The following is a 26,760-nucleotide window of genomic DNA, read 5'->3' on the forward strand; positions in this document are numbered from 1 at the left end:
AACAGTTTACCTTTTGTAGTTCATTGTCTCTCAGATTTCAGTCACTTGGAACATACATTCAGGTATTTTGCTCTGATTCCCATTTGTACTATCATACAATTGACATAATATTTTTATTTAAATCCAGTCATTTGTTCACTTAAATGTACTTTTAAAAGGAGCAGTATTACTGTTATTGGAAACCAACATTACTTGCCAAAATAGAGGGTAGCCTCATAAATAAATACACTGAAACAATAATAAAAAGTATCAAATACTAGCCAGCTACTGTAAGTTCTTAACATGTGGCTTGCTATTTCTGTTAATGAAGAAAGTTAGAAAACGTTGGCATAATATTAAAGACATAATATCAAAGACTGGTAATTTCTTCTGTATTTTAATCAAAAGATTAAAATGCTGACAATGTGATATGGTGTTATTCTATATCCACCTACCACCTAAAAGTGTCTTCTGTAATACTACTTGAGGAAATACTAATGTTAACAGATTTTCTTACCTGCTCTTTTATAAATGGAGCTGACTCAAATCACTGCCAACTTCTAAGGAAGTGTATAATTTTGTTATAGGTTCATAAAGTAGATCTCAACTTTGGGATTTAGACAACTCTGACTTTTTCATTTGACTTTCCTTCTTTTTGTCTTTCCCTTCTTCCCCTCTCATGCATATTAATAAGTAATCACATATTTAGTGTGTGTATTAAAGGCTGCTTTTGGAGTTATTTGGTTTTGAATCACTCTCTAAAATTTAATGTGAATAGAAATGTTCAGGAAATTAAGAATGCTTTAACATGTTTCTTAATTCACATAAGATAGATGAATTTGTTTTAAGTTGCACACTATTTTTCATAAACAGTTTGGTCTTTGTGTTTTATTTCATTTTCAAAAGTAGTCATGGATCTTCTATATATAATTTGTCATGTAAATCTTAGGAGCTTCACTTTGTTTTAGAAATTTGATATGTTTTTTGGGCAGAGTACCTATCTGATAGAATATCACATATTAAAATCTTTGTTTTGTTTGGCTTGTTGATTTTTATATTTAGTGACAAACTGATGAAAAATTTTATTTAATAATGTTTAAAAAAAAGGGGTAATTGGAAATAATAATGTTAAAGAAGTTCAGTAATTTGAATGGTAATGTTAGACCACTTTCATTTATGCTTACTATTACGTTATTCCTTCCTCTTTATTCCTGTGACCCAAAACCTAGCTGTAGATTACGCATATTATTTTTTTTCATGTCCTTAGTATTTTCTTCCAGACATTAAAGTGAATCTTTAGGTACTATTAATATTTTGAAATCTCTTTTAATTCACATCTTCTGCATTAAATTTCTGCTTTTTCTGTTTGTTTTAAAACTATCTTTTGCCTCTTCCTAACCAGGCTTTATTTCCCTGCTTCTTTGATGTCTCTTAATTTCATTCCATTTTTGGGGGGTATGTATTTTTTTCCTTCTGAAAAATAATTTCCACAAATCTTTATGCTTTGCTTATTTATCAGTGAATTTTACAAGCCAAGAAGTTTTTAGTACTTTGTGATTTTTAGTCCTTGACTTTTTCTTACTTGAGTAAGACCTGTGAAACTAAGTCATAAGTCTATTAAGTGTTAACAGCCTGAATTTTTAAGTTGAACAAGAGAATTTTATCTTGAACTTTAATGAGAACCAGGTTAAGAGGCCATGTTTTTCATTAGGCAGAAGTGTTATCTCTTTAAATGCACCTCTTGACAATTGATACTTTCTTTTTTACCAATCTAAATGTAAGGCCCTGCAATGTCTGGCTAATACTTAGGTTTAAAGTAAATTGTCTCAGCCATAAGACTAGTAAGTAGTGTATCATGGACGGACAGGATTTTAGCAACTCTGTAGTTTAAAGTAGAAGTTATATGTAGCATGGTTAGATCCTATGTCATAATTATTTTTTCCCAAGTATTAAAGGGAAATTCTGATACTATGTTTCCCATTTCCTGTTTTTCAGAAAATGCTCCTCAGATTCCAGTGGCTACTCCACAGGTCTCTCCTAACACAGTGAAACGTGCTGGACCTCGATTGTTGTTGATTCCAGTGCAGCAGGGTTCTCCTACTCTTAGACCTGTCCCAAACACACAACTTCAGGGACATCGGATGGTCTTGCAGCCTGTTAGGAGCCCAAGTGGAATGAACCTGTTCAGGCACCCTAATGGGCAGATTGTCCAGCTCCTCCCTTTGCATCAGCTTCGAGGCTCTAATACCCAGCCCAACTTACAGCCTGTCATGTTTCGGAACCCAGGTATAAAATTAGAGATATTTCTGATAAGTTTCTCTTTTCTTGAATCATTTGGTCATATGGTATGTTAATACACCAGGATTGGTCTTCTTAGTGTCTTGGAATCACCTGTTAGAAAAGAAATGCATACTTTGGAAGTCTTGATTTGGGCAGTGGTGATTTAAAATGTTCTTTTTCTTACCAGGGTCTGTGATGGGAATCCGGTTACCCACTCCTTCCAAACCTTCAGAGACTCCACCATCTTCTGCTTCATCCTCCTCTTTCTCTGTTATGAATCCTGTAATTCAGACTGTTGGGTCTTCTCCAGCAATGAATGTTATCACTCAGGCACCATCATTGCTTTCTTCTGGACCTAGTTTTGTGTCTCAGTCTGGTACATTGACTCTGAGGATTTCCCCTCCTGAACCACAAAGCTTTGCAAGCAAAACAGGCTCTGAAACCAAAATAACCTATAGTTCAGGAGGGCAGCCTGTTGGTACAGCCAGTCTTATTCCTCTCCAGTCTGGTAGTTTTGCCTTGTTGCAGCTCCCAGGACAAAAGCCTGTTCCCAGCTCCATTCTTCAGCATGTTGCTTCACTTCAGATGAAAAGAGAATCTCAGAATGCAGACCAAAAAGATGAAACAAGCTTTTTAAAAAGAGAACAGGAAACTAAGAAGGCCCTGCAGTCAGGAGGAGAAGCTATAGACCCTGAGGCTAATATAATAAAGCAAAACTCAGGAGCTACTGTCTCAGAAGAAACTCTGAATGATTCCTTGGAAGATGGGGGTGATCGTTTAGATGAAGAATCCCTTACAGAAGAAGGTCCTGCAACTGTTAAACCTTCTCAGCATGCCTATAGCACTGGCTCACACACAGGTGAAGACTATAAAAATGTTGATGAAGAGTATGGGATTAGGAATCATAACAGTTCCAAAGAAAAACTGACTGTTCTGGAAGTTAAGACCATTTCTGGAAGAGCCAGTAATATGACAGTCCAAAGTGTGAGTAATGTGCAGCTTAAAAAACTTGATGTGAAAGTGGAACAGCAGAAAGGCTTAGACAATCCAGGGGAAAAATCAAATGAATTTCTAATTATCTCTAAAGAAGAAAGTAAACTTGAATTTTCAGGGAGCAGAGTTGTGGAGCAGCAATCTAATCCAAAGCCAGAGGCCAAGGAGAAGGGATGTGGAGATTCTCTGGAGAAGGACAGCATTAGGGAGAGGTGGAGAAAACACCTAAAGGGCCCTTTGACCCAGAAATGTGTTAGAACTTCACAAGAATGCAAGAAAGAGACAGATGAGCAGTTAATTAAAGAAACAGAAACTTGTCAGGAAAATTCAGATGTGTTTCAACAAGAACACGGCATCTCTGATTTACTTGGAAAAAGTGGAACTACTGAGAATGCCAGAATTTTAAAAACTGAATGTGATTCTTGGAGTAGGATTTCTAGTCCTGCAGCCTTCTCCATATTTCCTAGGAGAGCTACCAAAGGGAGCAGAGGGGAAGGACATTTTCAAGGTCACTTACTGCTATCAGGAGAACAGATAAAACCAAAGCAAGAGAAGAAGGGTGGGAGAAGCAGTGCTGACTTCACTGTTTTGGATTTGGAAGAGGATGATGAGGAAGATGAGAATGAGAAAACCGATGATTCTATTGATGAGATTGTGGATGTTGTTTCTGACTACCAGAGTGAGGAGGTTGATGATGTAGAAAAGGTGGTGAGCCCATTTTTGTTGTGACTGAAACCTCAAGAATTTAAATGATTCATTAGAGACAGTAGTTTTTCCAGAAGATCACTAAGACGTGATACATTGATTTGGATGCCTAGGTTTAGATCATGATTAAATGACTTTGTAGTTTTTGGGCTGTGTCAGTCAGGTAACATTTATTGAGCTTATATTGAGCTTTGAGACTTGTCTGATATTATAGGAAGGCTGACTTAAGCCTTAGGGGGATAGATGCTTGAGAGTCCCTATCAAATTAGGTTTTTAAGAAAAAGTCTGAAACCACTACTCCCATTCAGTCTCAGTTTCTTTGACATTTTGTATGTGAAGTGATTGTAGCTTATCTGGTAGATATATATAAGAAACAGGGAATAGGCAGCCTTAGAACTGGAAGATAATTTATCTACCTGCATTTATAGAGATGTTTTTCTTTTTGGAGAGAAACGAAAAATACTATTTAATATTTTAATACAACCCTGCCTAAAGTTGTTTTTAATCATCTCCTAAAATTAGTGTCTAGAATTTGTATTCTGAACTTTGGTCATCTTCCTTTGTAATTTGACCTTTCTAATTTATATTTTTCTGAAGCCATTTTTTAGACTTTTATTTAGGGTTGTATTTGCTGAACTAAGTAACTTGAGAGTCAGATATGATATAGGGCAGGAGTTGGGCAAACTTTTTTTGTAAAGGGCCAGATTGTAAATATTTTAGACTTTGCAGGCTAGATGACTTGCTCTTGCAACTACTCAACTGCTGTTGTAGAGTGAAAGCAGCCATAAGCAATAGTAACTGAATGAGTGTGGCTGTGTTCCAATAAAACTTTATTTACAAAAACAGATGGCAGGCTGTGGTTTGCTGACCCCTGACGTGGGGTCTGATGTAAAACATAAGGAGGTGATAGCCAGCTGCCTGTGGGGTGCCTTGAAATCTAAATTGTGTCCCTCTCTTCAGGAGCAGATAATACAATGATTGTCATGCCTGGCAGTTTTAGAATCTCACTTCCTTGAGATTCATTCATTCCCTGTGTTACCTGGTCCTTCTCTGTTAATGCCTAACTAACTGCCTTACGGAGATAAAATATAGCAAAAAGATTCATATTTTAAACCTCTAAAATGTTTAAATATTCTAACGTTCCTATGTTGGTTATCTCTGTACCTCACCTGTCTCATTTATAAAATGAGGCTCTAGCTCTACAGTTGGATGATTCTACACGCATTTGCCTCATATTCTGTCTATAACCTAATCTTTTTTGAGGACTTATGTCTATAGGTAGTTTAGGAGTTAGATTGCAGATCTTCTTGCACTTTTTGCAGGGTCTTTCGTTGTAAGTCAGCCTAGGTAAGCATCAGACCAAAAACAGTCCAACTTTATTTTAATTTTAATTAAAAAAATTTTTCCATTATGGTTTATTACAGGGTATTGAATATAGTTCCCTGTGCTATACAGTAGGACCTTGTTGTTTATCCATTCTGTATATAGTTTGCATCTGCTAATCCCAAACTCCCAATCCATCCCTTTCCCCACACCTCCTTCCCCTTGGCAACCACAGGTCAAAAACAGTCCAGCTTTAAAATCAGTGAAAACTATTGCTATCAGTAGAACTGACTTAATGGAACCTTTAGTGTTTCTTAGTCATACAGCGTGGCATTGCTTGAATTTCCTAATAGGGAATCTGACAGGTACACTGGCCTTTTAAAACTAAGGACAGTCACATCTAAATTCTACATTGTATTTATGTTTATGTGTGACACCTATGATAACTTTATACCTGTGATTAGCATTATATTGGAATAGTGTAAGGAAAGTTGTGAGTAGCCTTTTTAAGTCTTCTCTGATGAAGTTTATTGGATATTATTTATAAAGCCTGCAATTAAAGCCACGCAGTACACATTCTTCAGTTTAAATATGGTAAAGCATCTACCTACATTACTATTCAAACCCTTGGGGTTCTGTTGATTTAGCTTCCTAACGTTAATTTTAATATCCATTGTTTATATTTAATACACATTATTTAGATGATGCTTAAATTGGGGATCATGAACGATGACTTGCATCATTTATGTCCTTTAGCCTTAGGGAGCCTGTAATTTGGGGGTAAGTAGTTTTTCCAGCAAGTTTAAACATAGAATTAATAAGGTGATGGGGATGCTTCATTTTGAGTTGTGCCTCTCTGGTACAGTACAATTACAGATAATGTATTCTCTGTTTGGTTTCTGGCATAGTAAAACACTACTTTTAAAGGTGGACTTAAAAGTATCTGCATATCCCATAATCCATATAGTCTACTGTTATAAATATACAGTGAGTTTCTGTGGTGGGTGCTCAATAAATGCTTACTGATTGACTCATATTTTGGTATAATAAGTACAGCAAGCCTGGGCTTCTTTGGTATCTGAAATTCTTCAAAAGCTCTCATTCTGTAGGGTTGAGAGACTTAGAAGACTGTCTGGGCTATAATCTGTTTCCATATCTGCCTTGAATATGTTTCTGTGGGTGTTTAATATGGGATTAACCATGAAGCACTCAAACTAGAATCTGAATTTTTCTTCTTTCTACCTTCTTCCTCACCAAATTCTATTTTACTGCTATTTAATATTAAGATTTATGCAGCTTTAATATATCTGTACCTGAATTTTGTCCACTAGAAATAACACTGAAGCATCCATACAGCCCTTTGGGGACTCTGTCTCTTCAGTCTAATGATGTCTTTTTAATATATATCTGTGATTTATAATGTAGTTCTTGGTAGTTAGCTCTAACCATATGTTGTCTTTATGACTTAATTCCATTTTATGATTAACAAGTTTAGGATTATCAGTACTCATGGTTTAAGATCAGTGTTTGGCACTGGTTGGCTTTATAAGGGGAGCATTCAGTTGAAAAGTTTAGGTGTGCTTGCTTCCCAATACTTTATTTACTGTTGAAATGCTGTATTTCAGAATAACTGTGTAGAATACATTGAGGATGATGAAGAGCAGGTGGACATTGAGACTGTAGAAGAGCTCCCGGAGGAAGTTAATGTTGTCCACTTGAAGACCGCAGCTGCCCATACACAGACTTTCAAACAGCTGTAAGTCTTACTTCTCTTTGGATTGTTGTTTTTTGTTGTTGTAATTTTATGACCATAAGCAAAACTAAATGTTCTATTCAGGAGTTCTGGGTAACTGACATGGTTCCTTTATTTCTCTAGCTTTTTTCTTAGTAGTAGATGAGGAGAGGAGCTGTAATCCAGAGGTAATTAACTTGCCTTATTGCTAGGAGGCAGTATATAAGTGTGAATAACATATGCTTTTGGAGCCTGATACATTGGTATTAAAATACTGCTTTTGCTAGTTTGTGGCTGTTTAATCTTGGGCAAGTCTGTAATCTCTCTGAATCTTAGATTCTTTACCTATGAAAGGAAGAAAATGCCCCCATTTCAAGTATTAAATGAGATAATGTATGAGATAACTAACATAACTGATGCAAGTGGACTATTCAACAAAGGTTAGTTCTTTTAAGAATATGGCATTAAATTCTAAATTTGGTTACTTTGCTAGTTGAATAGGTCATTACAGTTAGAAAAATTTTCATAGCTGTTCAGCTGATGAGATGAAAATACAGAGAGCATGATGCCTTAGAAAAAAATGTTCTGAGTAAGCCTTGTATTGATTAGGAACTGGGGTGTGAGAGAAAGAAGGGAAAGAAGGTAAGAGTTGTTATTTTGTGCCAGACATTGAGCTTTTCAACCTGTTATGTCATCAGCTACCTGAAGCAGCAATGAGTTAAGAAAGAGTAATTCTTCATTCCTAGTGAGAAAGTCTAGGGAGGGCTGTAGGTAGTATTTTTCTTCACTCCGGGCTATTTGGAAGGTACTTCAGTTGCCTACTGGTTAAGACTGAAAGAATTTAAATCTCTTAAAAACTTAATTAGACTTAAGTTCAGCAGTATTGCAGGATGTAAGTTCAGTATACTAAAATCGAGTTCCTAAACAATAGCAACAAGCAAAAAAAGGTAATTAAAAATATGAAAAATCTGTTTGGGATTATTAACACAAGTTGTGCAAGACTTTTATAAAATGTTATTGAAAGACATTGAAGAAGAATTCAGTAGGGACTTCCCTGGTGGCACAGTGGTTAAGAATCCACCTGCCAATGCAGGGGACACAGGTTCAGTCCCTCTTCCGGGAAGATCCCACATGCTGCGGGGCAGCTAAGCCCCTGCGCCGCAACTACTGAAGCCCGTGCACCTAGAGCCCGTGCTCCACAATAAGAAGCCACCGCAACGAAGAGTAGCCCCTACTCACCGCAACTAGAGAAAGCCTGCGCACAGCAACGGGGACCCAACACAGCAGTCAATCAATCAATCAATCAACCAATAAAGAAATAAAATTTATTTTTAAAAAGAAGAATTAAGTAAACAGAGAGATACCATCTTAATGGACTGGAATAATAAAGGGCCAAGAATAACCAACACATAACTGTAAAGGAGCAGATTGTTAAAATTTAAAAAATTTCTGTCAGTGAAAAGGCAGTTTCACACTGTAAGGAAAATATTTGCAATATGTGTTTGACAGAAGATTAGTATCAAGCATATAAAATAATTCTTACAAGTCATTAAGAAAAAGATCCAGTAGAAAAGTAAGTAATGGATATCATGGGCAATTCACAAAAGACTGCCAGTAAACATGCAAATTTGTTCTACCTCACAAGTAATTAGAGAAATGCAAAAAAAAGTTTTAAGATTTTTTTTTTTTTTGATGTGGACCATTTTTAAAGTCTTCATTGAGTTTGTTACAACATTGCTTCTGTTTTATGTTTTGATTTTTTGGCCCCGAGGCATGTGGGATCTTATCTCCCCGACCAGGGATCGAACCTCCACCCCTGGCATTGGAAGGCGAAGTGGGAAATGCAAATTAAACCACAGTGACTTTACCAATTTATACCCATAAGATTGGTATAAATCGAGATTTCTGATAGTACTGTTGTCTAGATGTGGAGCAATGGGAACATTCTGCAGGTGGGAGTGTAAGTTAAAACCACTTTGGAGAGCAGTATGACATGACCACAGTTGAAGATGTGCATGCATTTCTTCCATCCAGCAGTTCCACTCCTAGGTATACATCCTAGAAAGGCTCACACACATGTACAAGGGGTCATGTCTGGGATTGTCCATTGCAGCCATTGTGAAAATTTGCCATTGTGAAATTTGGATACAACCTAAATAACTACTAACATTCTAAAACAAATTTTGGAAAATTCAACAGTTTGGAATACTATATAGCAGTTAAAATGATTGAACTAGATATATCAACATATCTCACATGCAGTGCTGAATGAGACAAATCAGTTGAAGAAAGATACACTACATGTAAGTTTAAAATGCTACATAATATCTTCTGTTTAGGGATGAATCAGTACACTCCTAGGAGAAACTGTAAAGATGTGCATGGTAAACTCAGTTTGCGAGCATTTACTTATGAGAAGGAAGGAAGGTGATGAATGTGCCTATATTTTGGTGATGTTTTATTTCTCAAGCTTAGTGACAGATACCTGGATGTTGATTATGTATTTTGTTTGTACAGTTTTATATGTTTGAAATATTTCACAATTGAGAAAAGTAATTTGCAGTTTTAGGGTCTATTTGGACACTTTTATTTGAGAAAAAAGCATATTGTTGAATAAATCATATTGCCACATATCGGACCATGGGGAAAAGAAGCTGCTTACAATTTAGACAATTTGGGATGGTTTGGTTTAATATAGCTATGAAATAGGTATTAGATTACTGAATTTCAATAAGAATTGGAAAATATTGTCTTCATCTAGGTGCCGTACGCATATCACTACAGATGAGAAAGCTGCTGAAAAGAGTCGAAAGGTATTTACAGTATGTTTAATGATAATTACTCATTTAATAAAATTGATAACATTTGTCCTTAGGGTTAAAACAACATTAGCTGTATTAGCTATGACTTTTTTCAGGGCCATTTTTACCAGTGAGTTAATATAATCAGCTTTTTTCCCCTTAATGAAATTATACTATTAATGCTTTTTTTTCCCCTTCTCAGTTGTCTACTGCCCCCCACCCCCAGTTGATAGAATAATTTAGAGGAATTAAAATGGGTATGGAGTTTATGAAAACTGATGTGCTTATTTGAAAACTAATCCTATAATGTAATGATATGATGTGAAACAGGCTAGCATTCTTTCTTATTTAGGCTCCTGATTTTTCTGGTGATCTAAAAAATTAGTTATTATCTGAAGTAATGGCTAGCAGTTCAGGGAGCCATGAAATTATAAACCTTATTTGATTTTCTTAATGTACTCAGTGTAGGATATCATAGTACCATAATTAAGGAAGGTTTTCTCTTTATCCTAACTAACACTAAGAATGGAAGAGAGTGCAATTGTTTAACCATTTTCCACTTGTTATTCTGTCTTCTTAATTTAAGAGATAAAAATGATGAGATTGGGTTGAGATGGAGGGTGGTATTCAGGTCCTTTGAAAAACTACTGGGTGATTAGTTTGAGTTTGGTTTGATTTGGGGGAGCATATGATACATGTTTGCAGGGCCATAATTATTTTGAATATATCACAATTTTTATTTTTTCATTGGACATCCTAAAACATTTTTGAGATGTAAGAATTTTCACAATAGCTATTTACACAGTCCATTGTTTTGTACCATTATTGTTACATGCAAATTATTTTTAGTGTATTGGTGTATTTAAACTTAGTATTAATTTTATTTCTATCTGGTTGTATCTTTGATTTTCCCACACTGTACTAATGTACATGTTTTTAACTTTAGAAAGACACTGATTTTGTAGAAGAGTTTGGGGGTACTTTCATACCCCATGATATGGTACCACTGTTACTATGATAAAGGTAAACAGTGTCAAGAAAATAAAGGCAGTTAGAAACATCAAGGTTGGGGGGACACACATACACAAAACCAAGAAACTGTAAAAGACAGGAAATGTAATTATTACTCACTTGGTATGATTAATATTCATATTGTCATAATAGGTTGGTCACTGTTGATGATTTTTTAAAACTTTTATAATCCATGAATAAAGTATGTAAGACTTAATTTTCAGTCTTGAAAAATGAGTAAGTACAAATGACAAGTTGGGAGGTAAAAGAGGGAAGAAGAAATGAAGGGAAGGATATGAGTACTGATATCCTCATTTTACAAAGAGACACTATTGATGAAATGAGAAACGGAGATAGAATTATCTTCAAGTTGCAAAGGGATCAATAGAGAACTAAAATTAATGATATATCTGTATTAGGAAGATGGATGGTGAGATGCAAGAGAGTGGTGAGCTAAATCCTTTTCTGCATAGCAGGAAGTAAATAGGTTGTATTGAAAAATGAAAAGAATAAGCGTATGTTACTATTTTTAACTTAGGATATATATAGACTTAAGAACCAGAAAAGGCCACTAAAATAATCAAAAAGTGGTTGTTTCTGAGGATCCAGTTGTAGGTGCAAGATACAGTTGCTTTTCATTATAAGATCTTTACATATTTATATTTTAAATCCTGTATGCATCTTTTACTTCTTTATAGTAAATAACTTTAAAAATGGAAGTAGAATAAATAAGAGAGAAAGGAATCCTAAGGCATCCTGAGGTCAAGAAAGACATTCCTAAAAAATGCAAAGTCTGAGTTTTAAATGTTAAGTTATGAAGGGGGGGTGGGAGGGGTTAGGTGCAGGCAACAGCCTGTGTAATGGCATGGAGATGTGGGATTGTAGTGTGTTTAGGAAACTTCTAGCACTTTGGAATGGTTGGAGAGAACAGTGATTTAGGAAGAGAGGCAGTTGACCCTTTCCCATAAATTTTAAAGGGTCTTACAGTATTTACGAAAAAAAATTTTCAACTTGTTTTTCACTAATCGAGATTTTGTTAAAGTTTTCCATATAATTTGTGTCATGAAAACAAGTTTTAATAATAAATTATACAGATGAGCTTTTTTATAGATCCCCTCTCTCAAATTCTCCCTCATTTGAGAACTACTGTAATTTGAGCTGAGAAGTGATATCACATTCGCATGTATTAGAATTTACACTGTTGATTTGGAGTAAGGATAGACTGGTAGTAAGTTGACCAATTGAGAGGCTGTTATGATACTCCAGGCAGAAGATGGTGGGTGTCTGATATAGAGCAGTGCCATTTGGGGTGCAGGAAGAGGGCAGGTACATGTGAAAGATACTTAGGTGGCGATCTTTTGTTTGGACAGGCTACACCAGTTCCTCTAAAACTAAAACCTGATTACTGGAGTGAAAAACTACAGAAAGAAGCAGAGGCTTTTGCTTATTATCGCCGGACACACACTGCCAATGAGCGGCGCCGCCGTGGTGAAATGAGGGATCTCTTTGAGAAATTGAAGATCACGTTGGGGTTACTTCATTCTTCCAAGGTTTCCAAAAGTCTCATTCTTACTAGGGTAAGTGTTATGTGTAAATGACAAGACAAGTAAGAGCTTGACTGAAAGAATCTTCTAGAGATATTTATGAGAAAGAGAATGAAGAAGATTGAAATAGAGCTTGTGTTTAACATTTGAAGGTGGACTAATGAATGCCCAATAAATCCCTTAGGAAGAAAAGTCCTTATGTTGAGTCAGAGTAGCTTTTCATTGAAAGTCAGATTCTTAACCAGCAGAGTCATTATCCTTCCTTCAAAAAAAGTTAGAAACTCTGGTAAACTCTGTTTACTATGACTTCTTTACACTGGTGTTTTCCGTAGTACTTAGAAAAGTTTATCACGGTGAAAGGCACAACACGACTGCTATTTTGACATACTTCTTAACAGTTGATAGTCACTTTAAAGGAAACTCCAGTATTCAAGCTAGCAGAAGTTTTAATTTTGCATGTAGAATATCTGAGGTAATTTTGTTTAAATTGCTTATAAGTAGAAGTTGGAAGAATAAAAGGCAAGCAGTCATATCCCTCTAGAACAAGGTTATTTCAACCAGATTTTGCTTAGATTAGGAGTTGATTTTTTTTTTTTTTTTTTTTTGCCGTACGCGCGGACCTCTCACTGTTATGGCCTCTCCCGTTGTGGAGCAAAGGCTCCGGACGTGCAGGCTCAGCGGCCATGGCTCACAGGCCCAGCCGCTCTGTGGCATGTGGGATCTTCCTGGACTGGGCACAAACCCGTGTCCCCTGCATCGGCAGGCAGACTGTCAACCACTGCGCCACCAGGGAAGCCCCTAGGAGTTGATTTTAAAGTTGATTATTAAGATCTAAGCAGAGTAAAATGTTTTGTTTCTCCTTGCAGTAGTAGAAATACCTGTTAACCACTCAGTGGTGCTCTTTGTAAATAATCACTTTCCCTAGAAGTATAAGACAGAAAAATCGCCTAAAGTTTGACAAAAAATAAATTCTGAAACATTAAAAATTGTTTTTTGGGTTTTTTTTAATTTACTTCTATACTTTATTATTTTTAAAATTTTTATTGGAGTTTAGTTGATTTACAATGTTGTGTTAGTTTCAGGTGTACAGCAAAGTGGATCTGTTACACAGATACATATATCCACTCTTTTTTAGATTCTTTTCCCATAGAGGCCATTACAGAGTATTGAGTAGAGTTCCCTGTGCTATATATAGTATGTCCTTATTAGTTATCTATTTTATATATAGTAGTATGTTTATGTCAATCCCAGTCTCGCAGTTTATCCCTCCTTCTGTTTCTCCCCGGTAATCATAAGTTTGTAAAACATTAACAATTGTTTTAAATGGCATTATAAAGTTCTCTAAAATATTAGATAAAAATTTTTTTATTTAAGAAATTGTGTAGCCCCCACCTGTTTTTCGGAAAAAGCAAACTGATGGACGTGATATTACTATTTCTTGTCGTAGGCATTCAGCGAAATTCAAGGACTAACAGATCAGGCAGACAAGTTGATAGGACAGAAAAATCTTCTGACTCGCAAACGGAATATTTTGATACGGAAAGTATCATCTCTTTCAGGTGAGATAAGTGAATGATCTCTGATACAGAGTATAAATATAGCTTTAGTGAGGAAAATCCTTAGTAGATCTTTCAGATACTACTTAGTTTCAGGCTTGGTTCCCAGAGTTAACATCAGAATTATCGTTTGACTGGGTGGGACATTTCTTCTGGATTATAATTACTCTTGCCTTCCATAGTTTAGGGGAATATAGTTAAATCAACTGGATTTCAGTTGACTCTATTTCTCATTATTACGTGGGGTCTTATAGAGAGTAACAGTTTATTCCCTATCAACCTATAGGTAAGACAGAAGAAGTGGTCCTGAAGAAGCTAGAGTATATTTATGCAAAACAACAAGCATTAGAGGCACAAAAAAGAAAAAAGAAGATGGGATCAGATGAGTTTGATGTGTCTCCCAGAACTAGCAAACAGCAGGAAGGATCTTCTGCATCATCTGTAGATCTCGGACAGATGTTTATAAATAACAGGAAGGGGAAACCTTTGATTCTTTCCAGAAAAAAAGACCAGGCCACAGGTAGGAGAGACATTCTTTGCTTTCTTTAATGTAGATGAACATTAGTTTAGTTTAGTTTAGAGAACTGAATGTCTTCTCTTGGCCATAATTTTAGTTTTAATTAAATGAAAGATGGGTTGTATTAAAAGTAGAATATTAACTACATTAGATTTCAGTTTCTAGCTTTACACACTCAAGCAAATCCTAGTAAGTTATCAGTCATGGTAACATAGAAGAGCTACTTCCGATAGCAGTCTTCAGACAAGTATTTTTCTTCTAATGTTTCAGTATTTTTTTTAAGCTGCCATCTTTTCAGACTTTATAAATGAACTCTTTGATTTCCCTGCAGTTCTGCTCATGAGTTGAGGAAGTTTGGATCTAGATGAGACAAATAAATTGGAAATTTTTTTTAAAGTTTATTTTTGTTAATCAGGCTCTACTTTTCATCAGATTGCAGTCTGTCAATGAATTGCTATTAAGGAACAAAGTAAATTGGTTTTGATTTTTTTATTCTCTCCTATCTTGATTTTGGAAGTGAGGCTATATTGATTTTATATTACTTGTTTATATCCTTTGAGAATGGTATATCCTTTTTTCTCTTTGGATAGCACAGTGTATGAACCAAGGAAATCTGGTTTATTATATCAACTAAGAAAGTAGTGATATATACGAAAATATGAGTTAGTTTTAACATTGCACATTTAAATGATGTTATTGCTAAGAAAGAATTTTAATGATCATTTAGTCCAGTCACCTCATTTTACAGGTGGAAAAACTAAGGTCTAAAAACTTGAAGTAATTTTTTAGCGGTATATAGGAAAGCAAACCTAGGGATAAAATTGTGTGTGCCTTCATCCTGATTCACCATCAAGACCATCAGAAGCATTCCATTGAAAAAGTGGTTTCATGGCTCTGTTCCTCAACAATAAGAAATTCTGTCCCTTAAGAGAATCACTGGACAGGTACTGAAAAATGGTTCAAAAAGTAAATTGCAAGTTGAGGTTCCCTAACTAAATTTGAATTTTATTTCTTGCTTTTTAAGACAAGGTATGGTTTTTAGAGATGTCTCCTACACTCTTAGGGTATTCACTAGCATTAATTGAAGATCTTTTATCCTTAACTAATTTCTGCTCTTCCTTACAGAAAATACCTCACCCTCTAACACTCCACACACCTCTGCCAACATTGTGATGACTCCACAAGGGCAGTTGCTCACTTTAAAAGGTCCCTTATTCTCAGGACCAGTGGTTACTGTTTCTCCTGCTCTCCTAGAAGCAGATCTGAAACCTCAAGTTGCCAGCAGTGCTGTGGCTCAGTCAGGTATGTCATAAGTGTTGTCTTTCATGGGTAGTGAAAAAGAGTTATCCCTGGTATCTCAAAGTGACAGAGAAAGCCTTTGAATGTGTTCTGTAATGATAAAGAGCTATTGTATTCGAGTTTGCCTTTGTAAGAGAAGATTGTCTTTTTAGAACATGTTTTGCCCTATCTGTGGTATTGAATGGTCTTTTTTACCTGGGAATGGGAACTATTTTGCGATCTCTTCTAATTTCTGAGTAGGAAAAGAATTGAAAAGATGTGAAAGTAAAAGGAGGTTGAGGAGTCATTGTTTTAGTTTTTGGTGTTAATAAATATTTATCAATTTTGTGCTGTACTCAGAGATGGTACACTCCTACATTACCAGCCTGATACAGTTTCAGCACCCTCCCTTTTGGGGATAAGGAGTTGAGGTGAAAAGGAAAGTTCACTTTGACGAAATTTTAGGTTTTAGGAACCTGAATTTCTATTAAGGTAAAAGAGTATCCTTACCAGTACTAATACTGCTAAACCCAGTCTGGAGGAGTCATCCTTTCTTACAGTGCTGCCTCGAGGGCTTCATCTTTCCCTCAGAGTAGCAGTTAATTGGACGAACAGAATCAAGGTGCATGCCTGCCTCAGGATAAAAAAATAAACTTGGGGAGCATTTCTATAAAATAATTAAATAGAACTTTTATTAATGATGGAATATCAAAGTGTCTTTTGGTTAGATTTTACCTATTTTCTTGTTAGGCTAAGTCCGTAATTTGAAAAACTGGTATTTCCTTTCATCTTCTTGATAAAAGTAGACTGGTGAAATTTTAACTACAACTCCCATGAGATGGTCATTGGGTATGAATGAGAGTACTTACCACTGTAGATATAAATGAGTTTTTTTTTTTCCCCCCAGAAAACGACGACTTATTTATGATGCCAAGAATTGTTAATGTGACATCATTGGCCACGGAGGGAGGTTTGGTAGATATGGGTGGCAGCAAATACCCTCATGAAGTTCCTGATGGCAAGCCGCCTGACCACCTGAAAAACACTGTCAGGAATGAAGATAACTCCTGTGAAGATTTGGGTAGAATCTCTTCCAGAGGCAACCACAGAGATGTCAGAATGGCACTGGGTACAACACAGGTTTATCTGTCAAATAAAGATTCTGGTTTTCCACAAATAGTTGATGTTTCCAGTATGCAAGAAGCACAGGAGTTCTTACCCAAAAAGATTTCCAGTGATATGAGAGGAATTCAGCATAAATGGAAAGAGAGTGAATCAAGACGGGAGAGACTGAAGACAAAGGAGTCTCCATTTCATAAATTAAAGATGAAAGATCTCAAAGACTCAAGCATAGAGATGGAATTGAGAAAGGTAGCATCAGCTATAGAGGAAGCAGCACTGGATCCCAGCGAACTGCTAACTAATATGGAAGATGAGGATGATACTGATGAGACACTGACATCTCTGCTCAATGAGATTGCCTTTCTTAATCAGCAGTTAAATGATGACTCTGTTAACCTGGCTGAACTGCCCAGCTCTATGGATACAGAGTTCCCAGGGGATGCTCGACAGGCTTTTATCAGTAAGCTTCCTCCTGGGAACAGAGCAGCTTTCCAGGTTGGCCACTTGGGAACTGGTTTGAAAGAATTGCCTGATGTTCAAGGGGAAAGTGACTCTGTCAGCCCGCTCCTCTTGCACTTGGAAGATGATGACTTTTCTGAGAATGAAAAACAACTTGCAGAACCAGCCTCTGAGCCAGATGTCCTTAAGATTGTTATTGACTCTGAGATAAAGGATTCCATTGTTTCCCACAGGAAAGCTGGTGATGAAGGGAAGAGTACTTCTGGCATCCCTGCAGAGCCTGAAAGTGTGTCTTCACCCCCCATCCTACACATGAAGGCTGGCCTAGAAAACAGCAGCACAGATACTTTGTGGAGGCCGATGCCAAAATTGGCACCTCTAGGTTTAAAAGTAGCTAATCCTTCCAGTGATGCAGATGGTCAGAGTCTCAAGGTGATGCCTTGTTTGGCACCTGTAGCTGCCAAAGCTGGGTCAGTTGGACACAAAATGAACTTAACAGGGAATGACCAGGAATGCCGGGACAGCAAGATGATGCCTACATTGGCACCTGTTGTGGCCAAACTGGGCAACTCTGGGGCCTCACCAAGTTCTGCAGGGAAATGAACTTATTTGTCCTCAGGCAGAAGCCAGGCTGTGAGGGGAAACCTCCTTTCTCTGCAGGCACCTGTTTGTGTCATGGAACTGTGATCCTTGACTTTGATGCAGTGGATAATGGAGAGAAAGGGGGTAGGGTGCTGACCTCGGTATAAGAAGTTACTACTATGAAATTCTGATCATGTTAAAATGTGTTACCTCACTTGTGGTGCTGGGTCTCCTCATCCTCTCTAAGAAGATGCGATCCATTACTGAACACGAGGTGCCCCTCTTACCCAAGGAATTCATAACAAGACTGTAGGTCCATAGTGGTTCCTAGTTCTTCCCTCCCAGAGTAAAAGCTGCTTGAGACTTTGGAGTTGCTATGAACTGAACCTTAGTTGATAGCTGTTGTTTAAGTTGTTTAAATCTGAAGTCCAAGGAATGTGATGCACTTGTGCAGAGGGATCCAGAAGAGATAGTTTTTAGTTGGTGTTTCAAGAGTAGGGGGAGAGAGGATGGGTACCATGGAATACCAAAGTGAAGGACTTAGTGTCATTCAACAAAATTTTCTCTTCTTTTATATCCCAAGTAGCTTCCATTCCCTCACCTTTTCAATCAGAATTATAAATCCAAGCCTTCTGGTAAAGTAGGAATGCTTTAAAACAAAAACAAAAACTCTTTATTACTAAGGTAATCATTTTGAGATGTTAAAATTACTAGTTCTCCCTTATTGTCTTTGGGTGTTGAGAAGACCATTTCATAGTACCAAGGATTTCTACCTGGATTACATATTTTGGAGGTAGGCATAGAGGGAGTCCACCCCCTTTCACAAATCACATCACTCAAGAGACAGCTAAAATGAAAAGCATTCCCTCTCCATACCAGAGACAGTGGCCAAAATAAAAATCTGTGAGGCTGGATGTTCCCCAAATCAAGCCAGCCTCCTGGTGCTTGAAGGTTTCATTCACTATTACCTGCACAGGATGTAAAGAAAAGAAAAGTCACAGTAGGCATTCTTTACCAGGGAAATAAGGCAGTATTTGAATCACAAGATATATTTTTTATTATCTGCTACCATGGATTCAGTGATCTGTAGAGCTTTTTCACTCATTAGCTGTCAGGGTATGAAGGACTGACAGCCTGTAAAGATAAAGATATTTATATTTTTGTATAGTTGTTTTCATAGATTTCTCAAAGGCTGAAGTTTTCAACCTAGGAGATGAGATTTGTATTGAGTATAGAAATGATGTTTCCTATCTAGTTTGTAAATAATCATGGTGCACTTGAGGGGTCTCTTGGAAACTCCTGGGGGCAAGAATCACTATTCTGAAAATGTATAGACTGGGATTTAGCTGCTGCATTTTGCCTTTCTTAAATAATTATATTTTGGAATGTAACCCCTGTCTGTCTTCATTGACAGGATTTGCTTGTGTTGTGAAACACTAACACAAGAGCTTCCAGTGCCTGGGCTGTGCCTAGGTGATGCTGTTTCTTCTACATCCCCTGCCTTCTTTATCCCAAATCCCACTCAGCATATCTTCAAAACTAGGTTGTGAAACCAACTTTGGAATGGTCCTAGCCAGTGAATTATTACCTCCGTGGTTGGTTCCCTTTCTAGTAACTCTGGTAATAAACAGATTGAAAGAGGTGGGAAATTTTCTTCTGCAAATTGCAGTGGGAACAAATTCTTTGTTCGTTTTGTGTTACTTGCCTTTCTAGACCTCCTCATCAGCATTCAACCTTCCCACCTCTAAAGGTTACTGAAGAAGCTTGAAGTAGGTAATGAGCACCCCTCAGCTTCTCATTATCCCTCCCACTTCTCTTTACCCAGGAGATTTCATTCAATGCCTTAGCCAAGGAGTCCAGCACCTGTCTTCCCTGCTAATAATTGTCCTTGGAGATGCTAGTAGTTTAATCCAGGTATAGCAGTTTCCCATTATTTCTTTGCTTGTCTTGTCCTTGCATTTCCTCCTGACTTCCCAAGGCTCTTGTAGCTTCTGAGGGTCAGCCAAGGAGCAGGCAAGTGAGCGAGTAATCCTCAGGAAAAGAAGGACCATTCTGCTTCTGAACACTGTTCTTTTTTTTTTAGAAGAAAATAGACAAGTAATATTCATTACTTGATGGGAAGATATTTAACTCTGTTTATGAGAGATGTACAAAGATAGAAATGAGAGATGATCCCAGCTGTTCAAGGAAGGCTGCAGATATCATTACAAAACCCCCAAGATAATGGTGTTTTCAAGACCTTCTTGGAACTAGAAAGTTGTTAGGGCTAATTTTAGGAGGGCTCAATCTTCAGAACAATCCTGCAGTCTTGATAGAAATCTAAAATCTCCAAAAACTCCTACCTTTTAACCTTACCCCAGGAGAAACTGATCTATGAAAATTACATATGTGGTTATGAAAGATGTAGTTGAGTGAGGAGTTGAGGAATTGGGAGGATAGTGAGCTCTCACCCTAACTCTATAAGAAGCATGATCTCAGTAGGCCAATAATTTGCCTTTTTATACATCTGTAAATAAATGGAATGTTTTTAAGAATATAATTATGTCAGATTTAGCTTTTTCTTTTATATATTAAATATATATATCTTTCTTTTTCTGCTTTTGAAAAATGACTATTTTTTTAGAAACCTAAGAACAGAAGAAATTTGGCAAGTGGAAGGAAGAATGTATAAACTTGAAATAAATTAGTTACAATAATTAAAGCAGGACGTGGTGTTGGGAGGTTTGTGCTGAGTTGGAGTAGAGAATTCTAATGCCCTGAGACATATTTGGGAGAAGTGCCGCTGAAGGAGATAATAATAGGTATTCCTTACTGTTTTCAAAGTTTTGGACATGCCATTTGGAGGAGGTTTTTGGTGTTCTAATCTTTGCAGCGTGTTTTACATGGAGACTTCGAAATTTTGTACAACTTGATGACAAGTATTTGGCTTAAGGAGTCATTCTACAGTGAAGAATGGCTAGCCTCATAGTACCAGTGTGTTCAGGGTGTAACATACCTGTTCCCCTGGTGAATAACAGGACATAAACATAGTCTTAGTGGCTAAGGACAATAGATATTCTTAAAGCAAGCTATATGTTAACTAGTATTACAGTTTACAAAAACTTTTTATTAAAGGAGTCCTTTTAGACATTGAACTACTCTAGAGTCACTAACGGATCAAGTCCAGTTATATAAACTTCATACAAATTACTGTGTGTAATTTTTTCCCCCAGAATTATGGTGAAATACTTAACAGGCCTTTCTGTAACAAGTTGAAAAATGTTTGAACATGGAAGTAAGGCAGACAATCCATATATTATTTGGAGCAGGGTTTAGTAGTGTAGTTTTTTCCCCCTAATTATACTAGTTAAGATATTGAAATGGAATGATATCAGGTGAATTGAGAGGTAAATGCACTTTGAAGATGGGTCTGAAAAATGATGACCCTTATTCCTCACTCCCAGGAGATAAAAAAAAAAAATGCACAGAGGCACAGAGTAGGAACATTTTCGGATACTTTTATAACCAAGAATCAGAATAGATTTCTTGCACAGAATTGTTGATTTTTTAAGAAAATGTAAGGGCATCAGTACTTCATGTTATTGTATTATCTCTAATGAAACTTTACATGAACATGAATTGCTGGATGCAGAGAAAATAGACTTACTGCCATTTGGAGAAAAAAAAACAGCCAAAAATGTGTTTTTGAAATTAAGTTAGAGGGAAATAATTTGATATATACAACTTTTGAACTGAGGCATAATTGTAGTATATTAAATATGACTGAACTGCTCTACAAAGATATGTTAAGTGTTGAGTGATAGTGATGGAGGTATGTATGGAGGGTGAGAAGGCTAAACCATGGGAGGAGTTGGAAATTTTGAGACAAATCTAAACTCTACTAAATTCTATTATTGTAAACTCTGCTGTTAGATTTTGTTAAATAGGAAAGCAGTATTGGAAGCATTGTTTTGAGATCCATCCTGTTTCCAACTGCGAACACTGGTCTCAGCTGTCCCACAGTGCCTTGCATGTAAAGGTGCTCAATAAATATTTGAATTGATGAGCAAATGTTTACTCTAGCCTGTTAGTTTTCTAGGATCTTATAATTGCACTTATTTGTTAAGTCTAGGGTGAATTTAAAAATCTTATCTAATGAGCATCATGAAAACAGACAATGGTATACACCTTTCCTAGACATCTAGAATTTTAGAATCTGACAACCATGTATACATATTGAGGACATAGACAAGCAGAATAAAAAGTGAAATAGCACACGAACAGTGAAATATGTATGTAAGGGTCAGCTGCATTTTGGAGGGTGGGGTAGCAATTATTTAATTTGGATAAAAGGGAATAATCCTGTTCACATTGGACCTGGGATTATTATTTTCTCATCTTACAGTGTATTCCCATATTGGCACTTAAAAGGCTACATGCTATGTATCCTAGATGGTGAAGGTTGGACTAAATTGTGAAGAATTAAAAATACGTGATTTTGATCCTATACTGGAAGTATCCAGATTCTAGACTTAAGAAATCTCTTAATGACACTGTTCTCAGTTGCTTATCACCTAGATCATCTTTGACAATGAAAACAGGAGCTTGTATTGTCTCTGCAATTTCAGCTTCAGATGGGAGTAATTTGGGGAACATTTTCTCTAAGAGGATAAACCAAGGTAGCTTTGTACAGGATATGACCAATGACATTCTGTAAACCCATTTCCTGGCCATGAGTGGTTATGTAAGTGAGAAAGCTACTAGTGGACACAAAAATTATCTGGAGAGAATTAGGGACAACTCTAGTGGGTGGAGATGGCAGTTGCTAGGGAATGCAGCACACAAGTAAGGACACCAGGTGGCACCCTTTATTAACAGTGTTATATTGGTTCCTTCTCCCCCCCCCCCCACCTCACACCCAATGGAGGTAAAATCACAGACTAGCAAGGAGTTGAAGGAACCAACCCCCTATTTCTTACTGTAGCTATTACCAGTTGGTCTTCCCAGGAGGTGACTTCGCTGATCTTTGTGTCGACTTGTTAGCTTTACAGTTCTCATTTTTAATACCTGCTACAATACACACAAGAATATACCTGTTTTGCCACTTGGCTGTACAAGACCCACTCACAGCAATGGGTTTACGAGTCCTTCCCTGTTGCTAACAGGTCATCTCCCCCAGGGGTTCCAAGGATCTGTGTGGGTCAGATGAGAGATGTATCAGTGTACTATTTCTCTGGAGCCCAAGTGTTTTGGCATAGGTTAACCTTTTTGTAAGGTAATTTCTCTAAATAGCAATGAGGCAGAAAGGCTCCTAGAAAATAATCTTAGACTGAAACACGTATGAAATAATATGTAAAGGTATTTCTGTGCACGCTCTGCCATCCCCCACACCCCGCCCATGAGCTAGAAAAACTATACCACGGAATCCAGTGACAGCAAGCTTGGCATTGATCTCGCCAAAGTAACTGTAGTACGGAAAAGGTTTCATGAGTAAATTTTGACAGGAACATGGAAAATATCTGGAGCAACAAAGTCCTGGTTAACTCTGGATGAGAACACAATGGAACATTGGAGGCTAAGGAATCCATGAAACAGATCCACAGGCACATTGACCTGACACCCCGCCTCCCTTCCTGCCTAAGCTCCCTCCCCTTTCTTCCATCACGGCCAATCAGGTTGCCTAGTTCAATATACTTCTCGGCGATCGAAAGAGTTACTCAGGAGAGTCATTTCCACGTAGGTCAACGCGCCGGACAGGCGGCGAGCAGAATCTATTATACCCGTTTTAAATCCCAGCGCTTGGGAACAGACCTTATGGCTGTACCCAAGTCTTGTAATTCTGAGCTTGGAGTTAGCTTCAGCTCTGGTCCCTCGGGTCTATCAAATGCCAACCGTAGCACCCTGGGGGCGTGGTTAACGTTTTGTTGGGGCTCTGGAAAGTGCACTTATCTGGGGGACCGGGCCTGATAATACCATAAAAGGCTTGGTTTTCTCAGTTCTGAAGCCGTGTTCTGCCGACCTTCCTCTAGCAACCATACTCGCGACTGCATTGTGCGGAATCCGTGGTTCTCAAGTCCCTTGCCCTCTACTTCCTAGACCCTTTCATTGGCTCCGCCCCTATAAGCAGTACTCGTCCACTCTGGGAACGCCCCCCCGCGTAGAGACCGCTCCCCCTAGCCTCTGCTCCTCCTACCCAGCTCGTAGCGGAGCCCAGGCGGTAGTTCGCGTTTTGAGCCGCTCGTGCCACCATAGCTGTTGCTGCCGCTGCCGCCGCGGAGCTGAAATCGCTGAGCGCGATGCCTGAGGGAGCTGCGAGCCGGGCGGCCCGCGCGGCCCGGGGCTGGTGAGGCTGGCCCCGAGTGGGGGCGCTGGCGAGTAGCAGGGGCTTCTGAGGGAGCGGAAAGTGAAAGGTTTAGGGCTCCTGCGGCTGGCCGAGAGCGAGCTCGGGAGGGTCGTGGGTGGGGGAGGGAGGCTCCCGTGGCAGAACGGGTTGCAGGGCCACAGCGAGCCCCGCCACGCTGAGTGTCCCTGCGGCCGCCAGCGCAGGTGCTGAAGGATCCCGTGGGACTCCTCGGTGGCCTCGGCGGCCTCCTTCTTTGGACACTGCAGATGCCATGAGAACAGTTGGGAATTAACGGGAATCAGACCGGCCACTAGCCCTTCTAGGGCCCATCCCATCCTTTCAGTTGAACGCCTCTGGCAGGTGTGGCCCAGGCGTTTCTTCGCAGCTCAGGCTTTTTAGCCCCCGTTTACAAGAGTCTGTCCTTCAGGCGTTGTAAGAAACAGCACTGGGCTTGAAGGTGGGGATCAGGCGAAGGGAGAGGGCAGTACCTAAAGATAAGAGCTGCAGACACGGCTAGGCGGAAGGTAAGGTGTCTTCTGCCATCTCAGGTCAGTGAGAGGGCATACTGGAAGGCCCTGTGGAGTGGGAAAGCAGTGCCGCTGTTGAGACAAGTCCTAAGATTGCGCCAGGAAGTGTCCCGGGGGGCTCCTCATCATGATGGCTGTGGAAGGGTCAACCATTACCAGCCGGATCAAGAACCTTCTGCGATCCCCATCCATCAAATTACGCAGGAGTAAGGCAGGAAACCGGCGAGAGGACCTCAGCTCCAAGGTGAGTCCTAGTATTGGGAGGCACCCCTTTCCTCCCCTACCCTTCTCTGCGCCATGTACATCTTTTACCTTACTCTTTCTTGGGAAGGAGGAGAACTAGAAGCTCACTTTGGCTCTGAAGGACCAAGTGTGCCCATCTCTGCCCCTCAAGAAAGCAATGAGCAAGCAGGGATGAGCATGCTGAGATTCATCTATGAAAAGGGAAGAACATGAGGAAGGCAACCCGGGTTCAGTTGTGGCCTCACTACAAACTAAGTCTGTGCTTGGGGAAGCCAGTTGATATGCTGTGACTCAGTTTTCCTTCTTGGAAGAGGGTAGTGGGACCACATATCCTGTGAAGGGCTAAGCTGCCACTAATGTAGCCGCAAGTGTTAGTGTCACAGCTGGGGTTATGTAAGACAGTGGTAGCAGAAAGAAATATGCTAAAACACCTAGTCGGAGGAATCGGCTAGGTAAATGCTCTTCCCTGGTGTCAAAACAAATTTACTTATCTATTCAAGAGACCTGAATTAATTTAACTGGAGTTTCTTGGCTTTTTAGGAATGGTAACATGCAAGGGGCCAAGTATCTGCCAGCCAAGCAATTCTGGTTTGCCCTTGAACATTGCTTATCTCATTCACTATATCTCACCCTGCTGCAGAAGTTCCTCAGAGACCAAGTCCCTTTCCGTCCCCTCCCATGTCTGGGTGTAGATGTTTATGCTTTCTTGAACTTTGTAGAGCCCCACAAGTTTGGGAATACAAAAGTAGACTAATTTATTTAATTCCTGAGGGAACCTGGGGCCTTGTTGCCACAGGATCAGATTAGGCCTTTGTGTCTTATAAGCAGCCTGTAAACACAGTAGCCTTGTGTAGTGCAGGATTGCTACAGGGAGAGACATTTGAGACAGCAGCATTTTGTTGCCTTGCCTGTATCTCTTCAGAGATGAGTAAACCCAATGAGGAATGATTTAGAATGCTAATGTACAGCATGGCGGAGTTCTGGGAGGACTTAACTCAGATCCCTGTCCCTTAGCAAAACCTTACTTGGATTTGGTCAGAAGGTGAACACCTTTGCTGTATATTTCATTCAACAGGAATCAAAATTGGGCTCAAGGTTCCATGGCTGTGGAGATAGTGACTTTTCCGAGTGCTCTTATTAATCATTGTTCATAGTCTCCAGAGGCAGGAGAATGAGCCTGAAACATAGACACTGTCTTAGATTTGGCTCCATTCACTCATTTGTTGTGTTGGATCATTCTTAGTATTGTAAGCTCTCATATTCTTGGCTGGTAACTTGGCAATGACCAGCACCATTAGAGCCATCTTCGTGTCTCTTTGGTCTCTTTTTCTGAACAAGAATGGTATAGGTAATAGAAATGTATGATGGGAGTTTAGTCTTCAGTATTAATGCTTATTGTAACCGGATGGTACGGTTACCATTCTTTAAAATTTACCATGTCGTTCATCATTAATGCATTCTACAAACGTTTATTGTGTGCCTATTATGTGTAGAATCAGCAATGAATAAAACACCATATCCTTGCCATCAAAGAGCTTGTGGCTGTCAGACATGTAAACAAATAATTACAACATGGTGTGGTAAATGCTGTCCTAGAAGTATGTATAAAGGTGTTAATGGCAGCACAGGGGAGGGAAACTAAATCAGCTTAGGGGGATTAGAAAAAACTTCACAGAGGAAGGGATGCTCGAACTATGAGTCCTGAGGCAAGAGAAGAGGAGAAACTCTCAAGGAAAACAGTGAAAAAAGGAATCCTTGGCATCACCATGAAACATCCCTGCTTCAA

General features: G+C 38.5%; 2 protein-coding genes across 26 annotated transcripts in view; both read left to right on the forward strand.

Annotated features, from left to right (window-relative positions):
• MGA (MAX dimerization protein MGA) overlaps positions 1 to 20,475 on the forward strand; it is a 156,266-nt gene extending 135,791 nt beyond the window's left edge. For 10 of the 23 annotated variants that reach the window (XM_073800769.1, XM_033851515.2, XM_073800777.1 and 7 more), the window contains 9 exons: positions 1,975 to 2,265; positions 2,447 to 3,960; positions 6,906 to 7,036; positions 9,774 to 9,825; positions 12,195 to 12,401; positions 13,816 to 13,927; positions 14,211 to 14,444; positions 15,567 to 15,743; positions 16,627 to 20,475. In XM_073800769.1, coding sequence (XP_073656870.1) covers positions 1,975 to 2,265; positions 2,447 to 3,960; positions 6,906 to 7,036; positions 9,774 to 9,825; positions 12,195 to 12,401; positions 13,816 to 13,927; positions 14,211 to 14,444; positions 15,567 to 15,743; positions 16,627 to 17,903 — 3,995 coding nt within the window. In that variant the 3' untranslated portion in view covers positions 17,904 to 20,475. Of the gene's footprint in view, positions 1 to 1,974; positions 2,266 to 2,446; positions 3,961 to 6,905; positions 7,039 to 9,773; positions 9,826 to 12,194; positions 12,402 to 13,815; positions 13,928 to 14,210; positions 14,445 to 15,566; positions 15,744 to 16,626 lie in introns of those variants that run through there. The other 13 variants (XM_073800770.1, XM_073800773.1, XM_073800780.1 and 10 more) reach the window with 8 other exon arrangements.
• A 3,580-nt stretch (positions 20,476 to 24,055) lies between these two features.
• Positions 24,056 to 26,760, forward strand: part of MAPKBP1 (mitogen-activated protein kinase binding protein 1) — a 51,945-nt gene continuing 49,240 nt past the window's right edge. The window contains exons 1-2 of one of the 3 annotated variants that reach the window (XM_033851522.2): positions 24,056 to 24,204; positions 24,753 to 24,975. In XM_033851522.2, coding sequence (XP_033707413.1) covers positions 24,859 to 24,975 — 117 coding nt within the window. In that variant the 5' untranslated portion in view covers positions 24,056 to 24,204; positions 24,753 to 24,858. Of the gene's footprint in view, positions 24,205 to 24,338; positions 24,976 to 26,760 lie in introns of those variants that run through there. The other 2 variants (XM_073800797.1, XM_033851523.2) reach the window with 2 other exon arrangements.

The sequence above is a fragment of the Tursiops truncatus genome, chromosome 2, assembly GCF_011762595.2.
Source record: "Tursiops truncatus isolate mTurTru1 chromosome 2, mTurTru1.mat.Y, whole genome shotgun sequence".
NCBI lineage: Eukaryota > Metazoa > Chordata > Mammalia > Artiodactyla > Delphinidae > Tursiops > Tursiops truncatus.